The sequence below is a fragment of the Rhea pennata genome, chromosome 2 (genome assembly GCF_028389875.1).
Source record: "Rhea pennata isolate bPtePen1 chromosome 2, bPtePen1.pri, whole genome shotgun sequence".
In the NCBI taxonomy this organism is placed as follows: domain Eukaryota; kingdom Metazoa; phylum Chordata; class Aves; order Rheiformes; family Rheidae; genus Rhea; species Rhea pennata.
Window position 1 is genome coordinate 114,889,851 of NC_084664.1, and position 19,754 is coordinate 114,909,604.

Genomic DNA, 19,754 nt, shown 5'->3' on the forward strand with positions numbered 1-19,754 from the left:
GAGCTAAATTTTACAATTAATACTAGTCGCTAAGACTACTTTTTGATGATCTTTCATTTTCATTGCTGGTTTCTGATCTGTGAGTTCAATATAATTAAATCCTAATTACATTTTGAAACGGCAGTAGGAGATGTTGTTCTTCAAGGAGGTGCTATATAGCACACACCAATAGCAGAATGAAACAGAAAAATTACATTAGCCATGCTATTTTGAAGCAAACATTCCTGACTTAAAATTTTAAATATATTCTTAAGTGCATGTTTTAAAATAAAAAATGAAAACAGAGAATAATCTATACAGAGCATAAATGCCTACTAATGTAATGTCATCTGTTTAGATTATTTTATACACATTTAGAAACAATTTCAATTGTGTAGGCACAGGTATTCAATAAAGTGCTTGACATCTACCAAAGGACATGTACCAAAGTCCATTCCTTGCAGACAGAAAGAAACAAGGAAAGCAAAACTTACAATGGCTGAGGGAAAAGGAGGGAAGGAGTCACTGGAAGAAAGAGGAAAAGCAGGTAGCTGAAGAAGTGTATTTTCTGCTTGTGGGCACCATCTTACAAATGCTGATTCCTGAGAACTGCCAGCTAATAAATTCTTATCTTTGCTTCTGGAGCCTGTAATTGCAGCCAAATGATGACATGAGGGGAAGATAAAGTAGCATCCCACAAATTATTGATGCTGGCATTTCTAAAGGTTGAAGTTCTATGTTAGATAGGATAAGCTGAAGCTCAAAATGTTAATAAGCACTTTTCTGTGAGGTTCTGCTGATTTTGGATTTGGCTTAAAATGGATTTAAAAAGAGTCATGGCATTTATACATTTGGAGACTTACATGCCAGAAAAATCACTCCTCTATTTTTTTACTGGGAGCCAACCCTTATTCTACCTACCCTACTCTATTCTAAAGCCCTGCAGAAGTCAGATGACACTCATGGTGGCAGAGGGTCACACTGCAGCTTGCATGCTACTGACCGAACAGCAGAACTCATTTTGGTTTTCCATCTGCCTGTGACAGGCCACTTTGCTGCTACCATCTCTACATATACTCCCCACATCCCTGCTCCAGTCTGCTTCCCCTCACAGTATTTTTTCCTGAAATTGGCCCACATTTTTAGATATCTCTGGACATCTTGCAACAAAATATAAAAAGTAACATCTTCCACTCCACTTCTGGAAAATACAATGAATAAAAGGGCTTGTTTTGTGTAAGTCTTTAATAAAAAGGACAAAAAATCATCTGCAATGCCAACATTTTTTTTAATCTAGCTGTATTTAAAGCAAAATGCAGGTAATTTTATGAGCCAGGTAATAGGAGGATGTCTCTTTTGCTACTTGTTAGGTTAATTTTCTGAATGTTTTCAAAGTTTCATTCATGTTTTTACCTTTTAAGAAACAAGATCCAAGAATGTGTCATTATTGTACAAAATATTAGGTTCTTACTCACATAAGCCTTCTTTTATCATGTGCATACTCTCCGATAAATCAACTAATACTGCTTGGTTGAGTAAGAACAACTCCTGTGAGCAAGGGCTGCATTTTGTGCTGTGGAACATATCAAACAGCTTACAAGAATCTTTCTTCAAAGTGAGATTGTAAAGCATCTGCTGAAGCTGGATTCCTTATCTGAACTGCCCACAAAGCTATATCAGATAAACTTGTAAGGTATTATATAGAATCCATAGGACAGAGCTCTCCACCTCAAATTCTTCATTTTATGCAGTTATTTTCTATACTTTCATGGTACTTTCTTATGCTTCATCATATATATTTTCATCACAAGGCTTTTGCTTATTCTTCTACAGGTGTCTTTTTTTGGAGACAGGGGACAGGGGCACTGATGAAGAGTTCAAAACTGAGAAGGCAGAGATGCTTATTACAACCCCTACACACTTATGAAAGCACAAATGGGCAAGGTTCTGTGCAGGAAGTGTGTCCAAACTAACCAGAAGATACTTCTTTTGGAATTGTTCCAAATCAAAAAGTTCATAGCAAAAGATTGCTTGTCCTTAAAATCAGCAGTCCCATCACTGGAGTCCAATTTGCAGGAATCTGTAGGATAACTGAAGTAAAATAGTTTCCCCAACTATTGTGCAAGACAGTAAATTTCTTCTTGGTGAGGAGAAAATCTTTCATGGCTCTTTGGATGGTGTACAGAAGCAACATCTTTCAGCAACTGTTAGCTAAAATGTCCAGCCTGCAGGTAATCTGACTGCTCGAGTTTGAAGATTTTGTAACCTTCATAATTATAGTCTTCATCGACTCCTCTTAGATTTGCACTTGGTATTTTTAGATGGATTTCCCTTCCAGTATCCAAATATTTATTTTTCTACGAGGAACATGCTCTAACAGTTTTTATTCAATTTGATTCATTTTCTCTCACAATACAGATGGCAAGAACATTCAGCAAGTTAACGGATAGAAGGCTTTTGTAGAAGCATGCTTACTCTGCACCTAAATGCCACTGAAGTCAGATATTTCCAGATATCAGTTTGTACCTGATATACTCCAAGTCCCTTAGGATTCAACAAGTCTCCAAGAAACAGGTTGAAAACACCAGTGGATATCCTTTACAATAATACAGGATTTTGTTTAATGGAATACTTGAAGACAGTATTATTTGTTTATATTCAAACCTCTCATAGTTTGTACCAAGTAGTCTGTTGTAGGAAGTAATATAACGGGCATATGCCATAAAGCAATTTCTATTTCACAATGCCATAGTTAGAAAAGGAGAATATTTTCAAGTTGCTCTAGCAATTGAAAATGTTTACAGATAGAACATCCAAACGGATACATAATTCACAGTATGCTACATTTAGGAAAGCTTTTTTTTTTTTTTTTTTTTTTTTGTGAAGGACTCAAAATTTATTTCCCACTGATGTGTTCCTACGGTGTTAAAGCCACAGTGGCATAAGAGCATGAGTGGTGATTTTTTTTTTGTGGACTAAACCAATAGCACGTGACTGATGCTTCCTGAAACAGTATACTGAGGATTTCTCTTGCCAATGCTGTGTAGCATGTAGCAAAGCCCTCATAAAGTTATGAAATACTTCACTACTCACATGAATCACTGTTAAAATATTGGAGGCATGCGTATTTAAGCATATCTTTGTGCCTGATTCCTGCAGACTTTATTAGAAGTGAGCACTGGCTGTGTGAATGTACATTGGGGAAAGAAATGTAAATGATACAAAACTTAGGATAGCAAAGCTGTTAAGTAGTGTAACTGCTTAGAAAAACAGTATGGTGCTTAGGCCTCTTTCTCCTCCCCCAATCTCCTCCCAGATTCTGTGTTATCCAAATCCTGTGCCAAACATCTTCAAGAAAGACAGGCAGTTCATTGTCTGCTCTGGATGAGCAGGAACCACCTTTGCACAAAAAATCAAGTGCATTTGTTGTGCTTTGCACAGCAGTGGCCTGGACTGCACAATTTCCAGCAGCATCAGGGGACCGATAATCGCAAGAGAAGCAGTGATGTCTGCAGCAGGGCTGAGCAGGGTGTCTCCTCAAGGACCCACAGGTACAAGCAGAGTGCATCTCGTATGGAGACATCCCCTGCGCTAGGAGAAAGCCCAGGAACTCTTGATTTTGTGGTACATTTGGTGGGTCACAATTCCTAAAAACATTAAACCACACATTTACTGAGGAAGGGGGATGAGGGGAGGAAGAGAAAGCTGGCGCTGAACCGTGGGTGCAGAGTCGCCTCTCAGAAGAGGCCTGAGGCGCTCGGCGTCGGGGTTTTTACCCCGGGGGTCGCACCTGCGCAGGGACCCCTTGCCTCACGCCGCGGAGGAGGGCGCCGCCGCCGGCCTCGCACGGCTGGGACCCGCACACCCCGCTCCCGGCCCGGCGCCCTGCGGCAGGGGGTGTGCTCCCGCCTCGCCGCGCCGCGCCGCTCCGCCTCGCCGCAGCCCGCCCGCAGCGAGGCGCGGGCAGAGCGCAAGCAGCGCCGGCCGCCTCCTGCCCCGAGCCCGCCCGCCCACCGCCGCTATAGGGCCGCCCGGGGGCGGCGAGGGCAGAGCGGCGCTCAGCATGGCCGCGGCGCGGCCGCGGCGGAGCCGCTCGGCGCTCGCTGCCTCGGTGCCCGGCTCCCGGCTCTTCTGGGCGCTCCTCCCGCCTTTCTTCACCCTCTGCCCCGCGCAGCTGGAGCCGCCCGGCTCCCGCGGGGCCGGGCTCAGCCTCCACCCGCCGTATTTCAACCTGGCCGAGACAGCCCGCATCTGGGCGACGGCCACCTGCGGCGAGGAGGCGAGCGGCGGCGGGGGGCCGCGCCCGGAGCTGTACTGCAAGCTGGTGGGGGGACCGGCGGCTGCCCCGGTGGGGCGCGCCATCCAGGTAACCGGGGCGCCGCGGGCTTCGGCGGGCGCTGCGCCGCCGCCGCGCGCCGCTGCCTGTCAGAGGCGGGCGGCCGTTGGGGCGCGCGCGGCGGCCGTTAGGGCTCGCGCGGGGGCCGTTGGGGCGGGTCCCCCCTGCCGGAGGCGAGGGAAGGGGGTGGCGGGCAAGCTGCCCTCGCCCCTGCCCCGCTTACCCGGCTTTGCGCGGCCTTTCGGCCCCCAAAAGGGCAGCGTGTTCTGGGGATGCCCGTTCCTCTCGTTCCCTCCCCATACCCCCTCAGCGCCTGAACCTGTTAGAGACTGCCAGATGTTTGGTGGCTTCAGCGCTGGGCTCTTGATCCTGCAGGGATCTCTTCTGTATGCCTTTATTGCCTTCTGGGGATGAAGCAGTGAGCAAAAGGGTGGGTGGGTATGGAGGCACTGCACTTCCGACCACTTCATGGAAGAAAGGGTGCCTTTCGGGCCGTTGGCGGGGGGAAGATGTCCGATTTCAGACAGCTGGCTTAGTGGCATTTTACAACTACTAAATAGTGAGGCTTATAATCAATGCCTTATGCTGCTTGTGGGATGAAGCCAGGTATCCCTTTGGGACTCTGGAAAGGGAGTATGAGAATGCAGGACAGTGTGGAGGATGACAGTCTCTCCTAGCAGAGGATAAGCTTATTACATGCATTTTTTTTGCCAGTATCCCCAAAAGACAAGCATAAAAGACAAAGAAAGGGTTAATGGAAATACATTTCTTCTTTTGTAGAAACTTGTGTGAACCTGTCTATTTAGAGGGTAAGGAAGGAACAACAAATGCATCAAACTATGTGATGTAGTGAAATAGATCTTCAGTATAATTTCCATCAGTACTTTTTTTTTAAAGGGAGAACTTTACTGGTGCCTTAAGATCTTCCAAAGTTATTTTATTTGTATTCTCACTTGGTGGGATCAGAGGACAGCCAGGATGCAACTGCAATATGAAAGGGATTTTGAAAGCTTTAAGGTCCAGTTTATGACTGCAGGCAATACAGCAAGAATGCAAGTAACTTTTTTTTTGGATCTTAGAAGAAGGCTTAGTGTTTATAAGTCTTAAGAGGTGTTTATGTGTTTTAATACTCAAATAACCCTTGAGATCTGGTTTCAGGAGAGGTTCCAGTGGATATGAATTCTTCTTCTTGTTTTTTAGGGGGGGGGGCAGATGCTCAGGAGTGTGCATTAAAGTTTAACTGCATACCTGTCCTGCCCTGCCAGTGAGTACAGAACTTCTCGGTATTAATTTGTGAACAAATCTTAGTCTCTTTGTCATGTGCCAGGAAGGAGCTTGCACTGCCATGGAGCCCTCCATCACAGTTGATTAGGCAGTCACATCCAGCGCTGTGTTTTGTCATGAACTTCTGTCTGTAATGCCTTCCTGCCTCACCGTGAAGTCTTCCCAGTTTACCTCTCTCCATCATAAGAAGCTCCAAGTGGTTTGGAAATGCTTTTAGGATGAGTAATGTGCAGTTTTACTAACAGGAAAACTGTGTCACAGGTGTTAAATGTTAAACTAAGGTTACAAAGAAAATCTGTGATGATCAGGAAACTGATCCTATCTTTCTGAAACATCTCTGCAGTTTAGGTAACCATTCCTCCATACTGAACACAATGCCCATGTTTAAAACTGCCTGAAACAACCATGCCACAAGGCGAAGAGAAAGCCCAGTCAACTCTGCCACATTCCCAGCAACACGCTGTAGCCCAGTGATATAGTGAAATCTCATACTAATATGCCATAAGTTACTAGAAATCACAGTATAACAGAAGTCAGCAAGATAGATAGCAAATAAAGATGTCAAGTAAGAGGAACAAAGTCTGTTGTGTGATGCATTGCCACTCATTTTTTTAATTGTTCCATTTATGTACTAATACCCAGTTGAAATGAATTCATGAGGTTTGCAGTATGTAGAAGAGGTTAGAAAGGAGGGGCTCTTGTTAAATATTTACCTTACAGGTCTTAGGTTAGAGGGCAATTATGGTTTGTGCGTGATTCAAATTACCAGCAGGATTATTGATAGCTCAGCCATGGCACAAGAGAGCATGTTGTGCGCCTTTCAGCATTTGTGTAAACATGGATACAGCAGCGTCTCTCTCCAGTTTTAATAAAGCCCTGTTGAGATACATAACATGAATACTTCTGCAGTTTACTAGGAGTTGTTGTGGTTCAAGAGGGGTTGGAAAATCTTCCAAAAGGCCAGGGAAATCCAGCCACAGAAAATGTGATAACAGCACAATGTACATATTATCAAGCCAGTCCGCCTCTCAAGTTCAAAGACTTTTTAATTAAGAGAATCTCTTTTTGTGTAAAAATGCACAGAAGTTTATTAAATTCTTACAGAAGCTGAGCCTACATTCAAGGATTTAAATCAGCATGAGTATTCATGTGCTCTTTCTTAAGAGTCTGACAGAAGATCACAGGGCTTTTACATGAAGTGACAGCTATAACAGACACTGTAGCAAGCCAGTTCCAAGTTAAAGCAACACTGTACACTTGAGTCACTCACTTTTGAATTATATACAAGGTTGGATTATGACTGTGTACAAATGTGGAAACTGGAAAGAAGGCATGGAGATTGTTCTTGACTTCTTCTTTAGTGTTTTGAATAATTGTGAAATGAAGGGATCAGGCCGTTCTAATGCTAGTGCTATCACAAGCACTTAAAATAAGGCAAAGAATAGACTAGTTTCCGCTGCTTCTTGGTCTCTTTGGTTCACCCTATTATTTGATGATATGTGTTTTAAAAAAGTGAGGTTGCAGGCAAACCTAGAAGAAGCATCTGGAATCCAGTAGGTGGACTGAACAGTCCCTTCACATACAGCTCAATCACGTGTTACAATCTGAGGCTTATCCAGTACTGAACGTACATATAGTGCTGAATACACACTATAGAAAGCAGTATGTTTCCTTAATTAGCATGTTGGCAAGCAGGATGATCACTTAATAAGAAAAGTATTGAGTGAACAGATGCACTGGAGTGCAAAACATTTCAGCAGCTCTGGTGGATAAATGGCATGTCTCATTTTGTCTGCAGATCTATCCACAATGGTGTGTGGGTGTGCATTAAAGTTTAACTGCATACCTGTCCTGCCCTGCCAGTGAGTGCAGAACTTCTAGGTATTAATTTGTGAACAAATCCCTCATTGTTGTAGTTTTCTATAATTTACAAGTAAGACTTTTTTCTTCCTTGAGTGTCAGTGGTCCACATTGGTGTGTTTCAGCAAATTGCTTTGTGCAGTTACAGTGTTGCCTTTTACTCAAGAGAATCAAGGGAAAGGAGGTAACAAGGTCATCAGCAAATGCACACCTGCCTGGCTGATGAACAGCAGCCAAAATCAAACAGTACCTCGAGGCCCAGGTTCCAGGGATTGAGCTGTCTATAGCAGACAGGCTGAGTGGGGCATGCCTGCAGATATGGCCAGTGGGAAGCAGGGGAGGCTGCTATGTCCAACGATTTCTTTCTTTCTTTTTCTTTCCTTTTTTTTTTTTTTTTTTTTTTTTTGTTTTTTCTTTTTGTTTTGCTGTCTTATTGGCAAGTTGTCTGGAAAGTACTTTAAATAACTGAAAGTCCAGCTGTTGCAATGAAATTCTTTGAATTGTGCGTCAAAAGAAAGAGAAGAAGGTGGTATCTTGAATTCAGATCAAGTGCTGCAGTATAGAGAAATAACATAGGGGTATGTAAATGTAACACTCGCATTTAATACTCCTCATTGTTTTCTGTTCAGTTAGCCTTTCTTTGAAGTTGTTTCCAGACTAGAGTTAAAATTGCTTTAGCAGCAACTATTTTCTCTGTATTTCCAGCCTGACTACAGTGAACATCTAAAGACTGCGTTTCATGCATGTTATAAAACTATTTAAGGAAGCTAAAACTGTTTTAACTAGATGTGAAAACTCCAAATGGCATTTGTCAGGAAAATCTTCCTAACTGTAAAGATGCTCTGATGTGGTGGCAGCTGCAGTCATTAGTGCATAGATTAATTTCTTGGTGTATTGATTTCTGCAGATTGTCACACATTCTTCTTTGTCATTACAGAAATTGGCAATGCTGCCTATAACTAGCACAGGCTGATGTGGTGTCTACTCCTGCAAACTATGTCAGAATACAGTAGTGTCCTGGCATACTGTAGTTGTTTGAATGGAAGTCAGCCAGATCATCTTCTCTAACAAAGCTGGAGGAGAATCATATTATAACATGATCTGCAGACATAGCTAACCAACATGAGGATTTAGTAAGTCTTTAAACAACTCTAAATTTTCAAGAGCTAACCCTTAGCTCGGTTGACAAGTGCAGTGCTGAATCATGCTAGTTATCTCCTCTGTAAGCAACAGCATATTCTAGGCTTCCCACAAGAGCAGACTGGGACAAGACCAATGCAGATACTCCTGATGCAGAAAATGCAGAAATATTCGGTGAACATCTATGCTTTGTATGTGGAAAGACACAAGATGACGTATTTGTGTCATGAGAGGATGATGAAGTAGTTTGCAATCCATTAGTAACTAAAGATGTTAAACAAATTTTATGAGAGATAAACATAATCAGCAAGATTTTAAGGCTTGCACCCAGTAAGAATGAAATAGTGCTAATGCTATTCCTGTATTGAAAGTTGGCAAGTATGATTTCCCTAGTTCATTTAGACTAGTTAGCCTGACGTCAATCACAAGCAAGATAATGGCGGTTGTGTGGGATTCCATTAATACTTAAATGGTAGGAGTAAACTTAAGGCCAGACAACATGGATTGTAGAAACAACAGATTTGTCAAATCTTTTTTCTTCTCATTTTTTAATGAAAGCAGCTCTGCAGAAAAGGACCTGGGGTTCTGGTGGACAAGCTGACCATGAGCCAGCAATGGGCCCTTGGCCACCATTGGCCAAGAAGGCCAATGGTATCCTGGGCTGCATTAGGAAGAGCATTGCCAGCAGGTTGAGGGAGGTGATCCTCACCCTCTACTCAGCACTGGTAAGGCCACATCTGAAGTGCTGTGTCCAGTGCTGAGCTCCCCAGTACAAGAGAGACACAGAGCTGTTGGAGCCAGTCCAGTGAAGGGCTACTAAGATGATTAAGGGACTGGAGCATCTCTCGTATGAGGAAAGGCTGAGAGAGCTGGGACTATTCAGCCTGGAGAAGAGAAGGCTTGGGGAGGGGGGAGGGAATCTTATCAATATGTATAGATATCTGAAAGGAGGATGTAAAAAAGACAGAGCCAGACTCTTTCCAGTGGTGCCCAGTGACAGGATAAGAGGCAATGGGCACAAACAGAAACACAGAAAGTTTCATCTGAATTTAAGAAACAACTTTTTTCCTTTTTTCCCTTTTCTTCTTTTCTTTTCTTTTTCTTTTTCTTTTTTTCTTTTTTTTTCCACTGTGAGGGTGACAGAACACTGGAACAGGTTGTCCAGAGAGACTGTGGAGTTTCCACCCTTGGAAAGCCACCTGGACAGGGTCCCAGGCAATGTGCAGTGTGCTCTAGGTGATCCTCTGGAGCTGAGGGTTGGACTGGACAATGTTCAAAGGTCTCTTCCAACCTCAGCCCTTCTGTGATTCTGTGAAAATAGGTTTAAGTGACAAATGGAATGGTGGAAATATGACTTCCTTGGACATTTAAAAGAAATTTAATGATGTATTTCATCCTTATTTAAAAAAAAAAATGAATCCAGTACATTATATACACCTCACAGACTGAGTGGATTAAGTAGCTGTCTGGCAGATATTCAAAGTATCCCCCTTTGAGGCGGTACTACCATTTAATGAAGATACCATTTTTCTAATGAGCATCTATACCTGACACTGTTTAATGCTTCCATCAATTATCCATTTCTGAGAAGACTCTGTACCCAGTGACTGAAGTAGGGCGTGAGTGAGATAGTAAAAAAATCCCTTAGTAACTAATTTCAACACTTTAGCACTAATCTTAGTGGACTGTCAAATGCAGTTTCTTGAAGATAAAAATACTATCTGTGGGGCAAGCCAAGATATCACATTAAAAGACAATTAAGTTTTCTGAACATTATTCATTATACAGTACAAAGAGCTTTAGATACTATCAGAGAGAGATTATCAGGGCATCTCTAAAGTATGACTTTAATTGTGGACTGAAAATTGGGTGGTAACTTGTGCAAGTGAATATACAATAGTATTCTTTAATTGTTCTAAAAGGGAGTGTTCCACATTATCCATTATATTTTCCATGAGCTTGTATTTTTCAAAAGTCTTTGATTCAGCACATATTATAATGGCATGAAAAAAAAAACGAAAACAGTATTATAAAATTATAAAACCAAAATTATAAATGAGTAACAGATATAGTATTTTTAATGTTTTGTTAATATCAGTCAATGTGCATATAATAATATTTCACAGTGGTTTAGGAGAACTGAGGAAAATTTGTGCCTCGCTCTTAATCCTGTATTAAGCATCAGGAATAAGTATAGGTAATTTCACCAAAGCATCAGTATATTTACCTTGTTTGAGCAGTGGGGTTGGACTAGATGATCTCCAGAGGTCCCTTACAACTTCAACCATTCTGTGATTCTGTAATAATAAAAAAACAAAAATAAATAAATAAAAAAGATTTATTGTAGTTTCATTAAAGAGATTTTGACATTTTTTTTGTTTTGTAACATAAAATTTAGTGCATATCCAGATGTACGTGCATATTTTAATTTTGCATCGTTTTTACATAAAACCCCAGGAAATACTATATAAACAGAAAAAAAATTAACCTCTCTTTCTCTCTTTTAGCCAAAGTTCTATTTAGAATCTCAATCAACAACAGCATCTGCAGTGCATAGGATTTCAACTAACACCATCTCTTCGACATATTGTGTTTCAGGGACAGTTTTGTGATTATTGCAATGCTGCTGATCCCAGCAAAGCTCACCCGGCAACTAATGCAATTGATGGAACGGAGCGCTGGTGGCAAAGTCCGTCTCTTTCTATGGGCTTAACGTACAATGAAGTCAATGTCACTTTAGACCTGGGACAGGTGAGTGCATGAGCTGCTATTTAACATTTGATCATTTTCTGTATTTATATAAAAGCTTTACAATTGCAGAGGGAATATTTGAACTGATGCCTTCCAATGCCATGCTTTTTTATGTGGCTTGTGTTTTGTTTTTACTAATTTAACTTTACTAAAGTGATTAGCTGCCTCAGAAATTTTGATGATGTGGTTTCTTGCCACAGGCATCACGCTGATTCAGTGAATGTATGCTTTCCTGATACAGGCGTTGTAAGTCCTTAACCTGAGGTTACAGAGGGGATTGGCCCATTGAAACTGGGGCTCTACCTACCATTTCATATTATCCTTTTCTGTGGGTACACAGAGATTTTGTAATCTCATACCATACACATATTTTTAAACTAATGTTAGGACCCCTTTTGCCTCAGGGGTCTTTCTGGTTTCTGTGTTAAACAGCAAGATCTCTGAGATAAGATGGTTTCCTAAAACGGAAAAATATTGATAGAATAGTCTAAAAGCATAGGGCAGGAAAAACACTGTAATATGAGTTGGTAATATGACTAGTAACATGGACACCCAGATTTCTCCTGCAGGCGATAGGCTAACAGTAAAGACTCTGTATCTGTAAATGTAGCTTTTAAGTCATAAGGCCAGATTCTCAGCTGCCATAATTGGGCACTGTTCCAGTGAAATTAGTTATGCCTGCAGATTCACCCCAGCTGGAAATATTTGGCTATAAATACATATTGGGCTCCAATTTATATATATTTTTGGACAGTAGTGACTGTTTACTGACACTGATTATATAGCACAAGTTTTTTTTTTTTTTTTTTTTTAAGTAAGCTTTCAAGTTAATTGACAGCAAGGAGAGAAATAATTAAGGAAAAACATTAGTTTTGTTGTGAGACTTGGCTGCTGCTTTGCTGGGGATCAGGTGCAAATCATTTTCTCCCTGGGTGGTGTGGTTACTTCTTCTTTTGAGGGGTTAATGCTCCCATCCCTCACATGATGAGAACCTCATATGAGGTTTGCATTTGGAGGATATCTTCATTCTGTAGTGATTTCAAGACCTTCCAGTGTACCAGCAGTGCAGAAATGCAAGACAATTTAAGATTGAGATGGAGAATTTGAGTAGTTAAACTAAACTGTTGTGATTTTTGTATATATATTAATTGAATGATTGATGTGCTGGTTGCCTTGATTGTTTTTCTTGATTGTATCATGAAAGAAAGGAGAGCTATGTGTATGCTGATTAATCTTTGGGCCACTGCATCCACATCAGCCTAGCACACAGTGATCAGATCTGTCTCTGAGTTAGTGTTGCTCTTCCTGGTGCAAGGTCCTGTTGATGGGTCTGCATTCCCTGATGCTTTGTGCTTCTTCAAAGTGAGTTACTCAGTCATTCTTTCCCAAGGAATTGTAAAGAAGTGTGCCTGCCTGTCTGGGCATACAGGGTAGGGGTGCTGAACAGGCAGTAGGGTGGTATAAGTAGCATGGAAAGACAATCACCTCCCAGTAAAGCATGCCTTACCTTCTGAGCTGGTTGTAACCATTGTGGTTTCTGCGTGATTTAGGATTAGGTTGCAGACCGAAGTCTATAATTTACCTTGTAGTATAGTCCAGCATATTTCTGGTTTATATATGTAAGTTTCTTGGCTTATATATACAAGTTTCTTAATTAAAAGGCTTATAAGTTTCAGTACTTATATATCTCTCTCTATATATATCATCAGAATCTTGTGTAGCACCCATGAAGCTGTTGCATCCAAAATTACTAACTCCACTGTGTATTTGTATGTTTCTTTGGAGACCCGCTGACGGACACTTAAACTTCTTTGTGTTGAATAAACTTCAGAAGACTCTCCTCCTCTAGAGGAGGAGACTGAGTAGACTGAGTGCCCTCTTCCTGTTGAACTCTTTGGACACCAACTGATACAAACTGAAATTCTTCTAATTATTAAAGGTTTTCTGAGAAGGAGACCATGTTTTTCTCTTTACTCTGGTACACTTGGTAAGGTGACTTCAAATTCCCTTACATGGAAACAAGGGAAATGCAAGACAAGAGGTCAGGATGACTGCAGGTTTTGTGATCAGGAAGGGATAATGTTAATTGGTGAATGGACAAGGGTTTAGTAGGATTCATGAGCTTTTTTCATTTCACAGACATTATCCCATCCGTGCATTCAGTCAGTTAAATCTTAGCTTCAGGATCTGAAGGAGAGTAAATATAATGACAGAGTAAGTCTACTCAAGCAGATAGGTAAACATTAAGACTCCAATTCACCCTGCCTTATTTCAGGGACCTAAAAATTAAGAGCTTAGTCTAAGTCTGTCGTGCAGATTTTCTCAGTAGTTAGCAGAGGGGGTAGATGTTTTCAGAGTCCAATTTGCTCAACTTGGGTAAGATGAAATGAAAGTTTTATGTGCTTAAACTTGTATGTGTACCTAAATACCATGCAGATCCATAGGCTGTAGTATGGAAAAGATGAGGAAGATACAGTTTTCCTCACTGAATAGTTGTCCCATTCTTTATTTTAACACATAACAGCTTTTTCTGCAAAAAAAAATATGCAACTTACTGACAAAGTAAAGTGCATCTGCATGCAGAGAAGCAAAGACTAAGTTGGTCATCAAATATTCACGATTAGAGGAAGCAGAATTTAGTGCATCTAAATCTTTTCGTTTGCTGCATTCCTGCCATTGTATCTTTAAGACTAAGAGTGGAGTCCTGATCGCCTTTTGTCAGTGTTCAGAAGACAGCATTTAATTAAATAATTGCACAATGATGAACATTTGAGAGCTGATTAAATCAGAGTTAAAAGAGTTAAAACAGAACATCCACCCACATTCACTTCTGGTTCACAAGAACTAAGAATAGTAAAAATCCCTTCAGGATCTTAAAACTTTCTGCTAGAAAAATGCTCATTTTGTTGTACTTTGTAATATGAGAAAAAGCAAAAACCTTAAAGCGAAAGCCCTGCTATGCTCCCCTTTCTGACGTACTGCACTTTAGTTACATTTTCTAATCAATCACAGTCCTTCTGAATAGTAATTGTAATGTTGATCCTTGAGGCAATCTCTCTATTCTGATAACATACATATTTATACTGTGGCTATTCCTAACTTGTTTAAAATATTCGGATCAAATACGTTTTGCTTATTCCTTTAATTGGTCCATATTTTCCCAACATAGTCTTCAACATATTTTATACTTGTGAATCCAGAATGGCTGCCTGAGGTTCATTGACCTTCACATGACTCTCTGGATTGCTTCGTTTTAGCAGATGTGCCCTCATCTTTGATTTACTTAATGCTCAGTAGTGATTACATTAATACTCCCCTAGGTATTTTTCTGAACTCTGTGTTCAGAAGCAGAAGATGAAGGTTCAGGATAGCATGATAGTGCATGAAAATGAATGAACATTAAATGTCTAATTGTTACACTTTTAAAAATGTAGTCCACAGTTTTCATTGTTGCTTTTAGCACTGACAATGCCTTTAGTGTCATTTCTTTGCTGTGCTTTTGTGGAAGTAGTATACCCAAATACTCAGACTCAGTGAGCTCTTGTGCGCTAATGGATAAGTGTTTTTATGTAGTGGTGGCACGGTGATATTTTTAATTAAATACTATCATAAATTGAAGGCACACGGTGGAATATGATGTCCAAAATAGTCCTGTCTACCTTTTTGCTCTCTAAGAGAAATAAATAAATAAATATACTCACAAGTGGTTTTTCATTTCCATATTGATGGGAGAAAGGATCTGAAACTGTTTTCTATAGCAATCAACTTGATATGAAAATGTTGAGAAAAGCCACTGAAACCTGATTTCTAGTTTATTTGTTGGTACCGGTGTCAAGAAATTCTTGGAAAATTGACTATGCTGTGAAAATCTTTCATGCTTAGTGCATGTGATCAGATATTGCTTTCATTACCTACAACTTGCAATAGTGCTGTTTTCCATGTTGCTGTTGTTTCCATTTATTTTAGATTTTTTTTGTTGCTTCAGAAATTAACTTTTTCGTTGTGCGTGTACATGTGATATACTTGGCTCATGTCCTCAAGTTTTCAGAACACATGGGATGTGTAAGGAAAATGACTTGTGATAGACCTTATCTTCCGTGGAATGAGCTGTGCTCCCTTCATTTACTTCTCATTTTGATTGTGCTGCTAACGGTATTACAAAGGAATATCTACCACTTCAAGATTCTAATTCAAGCAAAAGATTTGCACAAAGCACATTAGACTTCTCCTGAGTGTCTTCAAGACAGAGCAAGAAGATCATTGCTTTGTGACCTGCTAGCTGTAGCTACTCTACAGTGAGAATACAGTATGTGACAAAAGTAATGCTCTCAACAGCTAAAATCCTCAGCCAGCATTTGAGATGGGGTCCTTGCTTGCCTACTGATTAGGAAAACATTTTAAGATTTTACTTTTCCATTCTCAAACTTGGACCTTCTGTGGTTAATACCATTGATCAGGAGAAACACGAAGAACAGTTGTGAAATCTCTCCAGATAATTGTGTTACAAAATAATGATCATATTTATTGTGCTTTTTTTCAATATGCTACTTTTCCTTGTAGAATCTGAGTATTTTGTGAGTATGAATGCATGAACTTTGAAAGAGGTAGGAGCATTTTTATTCTTATTTTATTAAAACAAAAGCTGAAGTAGTGAAAAAAGAGTGTTTTTTTCCCCAACGTCAATAATTCTGGTCTGCAGTGTGGTTATATGCAGGAAATCTCATCAATTAAGATAACTGTAAAATTTGATGACAGCAAGATCACAATAAAAAGCAAAGGCTAAAAAGCTAAATTAATTGTTAATCAGGGTTCATACCACTCTGTGCACACACACAGTGGAAAGGAAGGAAGGAAGGAAGGAAAACTCAGCCATGAACTTAAGATCAGTGGTGTGGACTGTGGAGGCCTTGTGGCTTCCATTTAGCTGCTAATTAAAGCATGTAAATGTTTTGCAAAAAGCCCCAATACTTTGGCAAATCTTCTGAGTTGCTTTTGTATAGGTATTTATTATGAATTTATTATTTTATATTTGATAGCAATCCTGTTTTGCGTAGCTTAAGAAAAAATATTTGTTGTTGAGAATATTAATCAGCTATTGCTAACTGTGGTTATTAAAAACAATTGTTCTTCTCTTACAAAAGGTCTGACATCATTTGCTAAAATGGGTCTGAAGTTGCAATTAATTTAACTATCACGCTCTAAAATAGAAAGTGTCCTGTGGGCCCCTTCTTAGGTGAAATGTCAAGTGGCAGTAGATTTATCACAGTAAGCTGCACTGAACTGGGCCTCCCACAATAGTCATTACATTTGTTGTGCTTCACTATTGTAGATTTTATATTACAGTTGACTGAAAATAGACCCAGGTCCATTATGGATTTGCAGAACCTCTGTAGTAATACCCAGAAGTTCTACAAATCAGCCCACAGGAACCACTAAATGAAGCTTCTGCAGAAGCATTCTACAGAAATTCTGTAGGGCCTCCTACAGAATTGCTCTTGTGATGAGACAGTCTTTCCTTGGAACCTCTATAGAGCTGGCTCTCTAGTAGCACAGATCTGCTCTAGTGCTGTGGTTCACTTCAGGGAGAAAAGGGGGCTTTTAGGGCTGGGGAAGGTCCAGCATTGTCCCTGCAATGACCAAAAATTGGGATGCTAGCATCACAGAGAATTTTATGTTGCTTCATATCAGAGAAAAGCCCTGTGCTTTCTAAAGGAAGACAATTTGGGATCAGGCCACAAAGCACTGTGTTTTGAAGTTAGTTGATTTTGGCTCAGCACAGTAAGATGAATCCACTTCTTGCAAACACTAGATTAACAACTTCAGCTGATCAAGTAGCTATCTGATAAATGTTTCTAGAAGTTCTATCAGGTAGTGAGCAATCCATTTCTTTCTCAGTCACATAGCAGTCACACATTTTAAGCTAAGTACCCTAAATGCAGCTTTTTTTTACTTATATATTCTTCAATATATATGCAATAGGTTGTATTTTCTTGAAGCTTTTATTAAATGATCTTTTAGCTGACTCAGCATTTTTTCTTTTGTTTACATTAATAGCTCTAAGTCATTGGCTTTAAAACGCATATTGGGCATTCAGATTTTATTCTCAAAGTGTGCATAAAAAAAAAAACCTTGCTCTCCTCAACTTGCCTGACTCTATCTTCCTCTGATTCTTTTTCATCATCCCTAAGGAAGGTCTTTGTTCTCACTTTGGTGTTTCACTTCCCCCTTGGCTCTTATCTGTTAAGCTACAGTCTTTCAGACAGTGTCTGTTCATCTCCCTCCTCCCTTCCCATGATCAGTGTGTCAGGCAGCTGCAATGGTCAGCTATTTCCCTATGGGACAGGAAGCCAAGGGGAGCAACATGGCCAGCAGGGCAGGAGCCTCACCAGCCAGGACCCAGTCCCACAGTACCTGAGCCAGGAGAGTGGGACAGACGCAGAGACTGCAGCCAGTTTTCACCAAGAGTCCAGATCATCTGGCAAGACAGTGGTGATGAAGCAGCTCCAAGGTCATGCCGGGAAATCATTCTACAGATAAGGATCAGGTCCAGTGATCACTGCTCATGTCCCTAGTGATGAAGCAGGGCTGAGATCAAGTGAGAAGTCAACCAATGGTCTTGGGTCTGTATCAGCAGGATCTGGGGCCAGGCACAGCTGTGGCTGAGCTGCAGACCAACACTCCTTCAACATAGCTCATGTGGGGACCGAATGCCCAGGGCAGAGCTTAAATAGAGCTTCTGGGCATATGGGCAGTGGCGGGGTGTGGGTGGAGGAGCCAGATGAGGCTGCTCAGGGTTTTGAAAGTCTATTAGTACGCTCAGGGCTCTGACAGAGTCCTACATAATACATTCATTCTATGGTATATTGTTAAGTACCTCACTTTCAGTTTAAACTCAATGTAGTAAAAGCAGAACCTTTCCCGATACCATTCAACTCTACACACTTCCCTATGTTTCCTTCAGTGCTGACAGTACTATGTTCTTTTTACTTTGGACTGTAGCCTTCATGAAGGGATGCTAATCTCCTGCACAACTGAGATCTGAATCCTATAAATCCTTTCTCATATGAATAGCTTCAGTGTTCTGTGAACAAATAGGCCATATGTAAGAAACAGTTATGAGCATTGAGCTGGTCTTTGACCAGTTCCCAGTGGAAATGTGACTGCATGAAAAATTCAAGATTATAAATGACACTAATTGATGTACTTGCCTGCAGTCTTGGCAAAAAGACTAGGACTGATTGAACCTGGACAATGGACTACCCTTTCACTTCTGAAAGTGTTCCTTCCAGAATACTGGCCATGAATTGTGGAGAACTTCTCCCTTCTGGTCCTGCACATCAACCGTGGTAGCAAAGGAACTCAACACCTACAATAATGTCAGTGAGGCATATTAACAGGGACTGACTTATCTAAGTAAGTAGATAAGTCTTTTTAGCATCAGTGACTAGTTAAATTAAAAAGTGATATGAATACTGCACATACAGTGCTAGCTGAACAATTTTGGAAGTCCTGTACTTATTCTGTGTCCCAGACTGTGAAGCTGGCATGCAAAGAATGACTTCTATATGGTGTGCTATGTGTCTCCACAAATGTGCTACCTGATGTTAGCATTGTTATATATGTATGTGGTCAAACTGTTTGGAACACATTCAGTAGAGTTAATGTGTCTCACATACTACCCATGTGTGCTTTTCTCTGCGTGTTTGCGGTAGCTACTTCTCCAGATACCCAGAAATGTAAATACTAACTACCAGTTCTCTTTAGTTGGCATTTTTTGTATTACAATTTTGTCAGCAGAATTCAGTGTTGTAGATTGCCAAATACTGATTGTCAGGAGTGATTGTTAAGTCTCTGGGTAAATGTGAGTCAAATACCACTGAGAGGTTACGGAAAAGAGGGGGGTCCTCCCCTGATCTTCCTTGAAACTGCAAGAAATCACAGAATCACAGAAGGGCTGAGGTTGGAAGAGACCTTTGAACATTGTCCAGTCCAACCCTCAGCTCCAGAGGATCACCTAGAGCACACTGCACATTGCCCTGTCCAGATGGCTTCTGAATATCTCCAAGGGTGGAAACTCCACAGTCTCTCTGGACAACCTGTTCCAGTGTTCTGTCACCCTCACAGTGGAAAAAAAAGAAAAAAAGAAAAAGAAAAGAAAAGAAGAAAAGGGAAAAAAAGTTGTTTCTTAAATTCAGATGAAACTTTCTGTGTTTCTGTTTGTGCCCATTGCCTCTTATCCTGTCACTGGGCACCACTGGAAAGAGTCTGGCTCTGTCTTTTTTACATCCTCCTTTCAGATATCTATACATATTGATAAGATTCCCTCCCCCCTCCCCAAGCCTTCTCTTCTCCGGGCTGAATAGTCCCAGCTCTCTCAGCCTTTCCTCATACGAGAGATGCTCCA

General features: G+C 40.8%; 1 protein-coding gene across 1 annotated transcript in view; it reads left to right on the forward strand.

Annotated features, from left to right (window-relative positions):
• The first annotated feature begins 4,042 nt into the window (after positions 1-4,042).
• The window catches only part of LOC134136616 (laminin subunit alpha-3-like), a 51,970-nt gene continuing 36,258 nt past the window's right edge, over positions 4,043-19,754 (forward strand). The window contains exons 1-2 of the mRNA XM_062568530.1: positions 4,043-4,345; positions 11,198-11,350. Of these exons, the coding sequence (XP_062424514.1) occupies positions 4,043-4,345; positions 11,198-11,350 (456 nt within the window). The remainder of the gene's footprint in view (positions 4,346-11,197; positions 11,351-19,754) is intronic.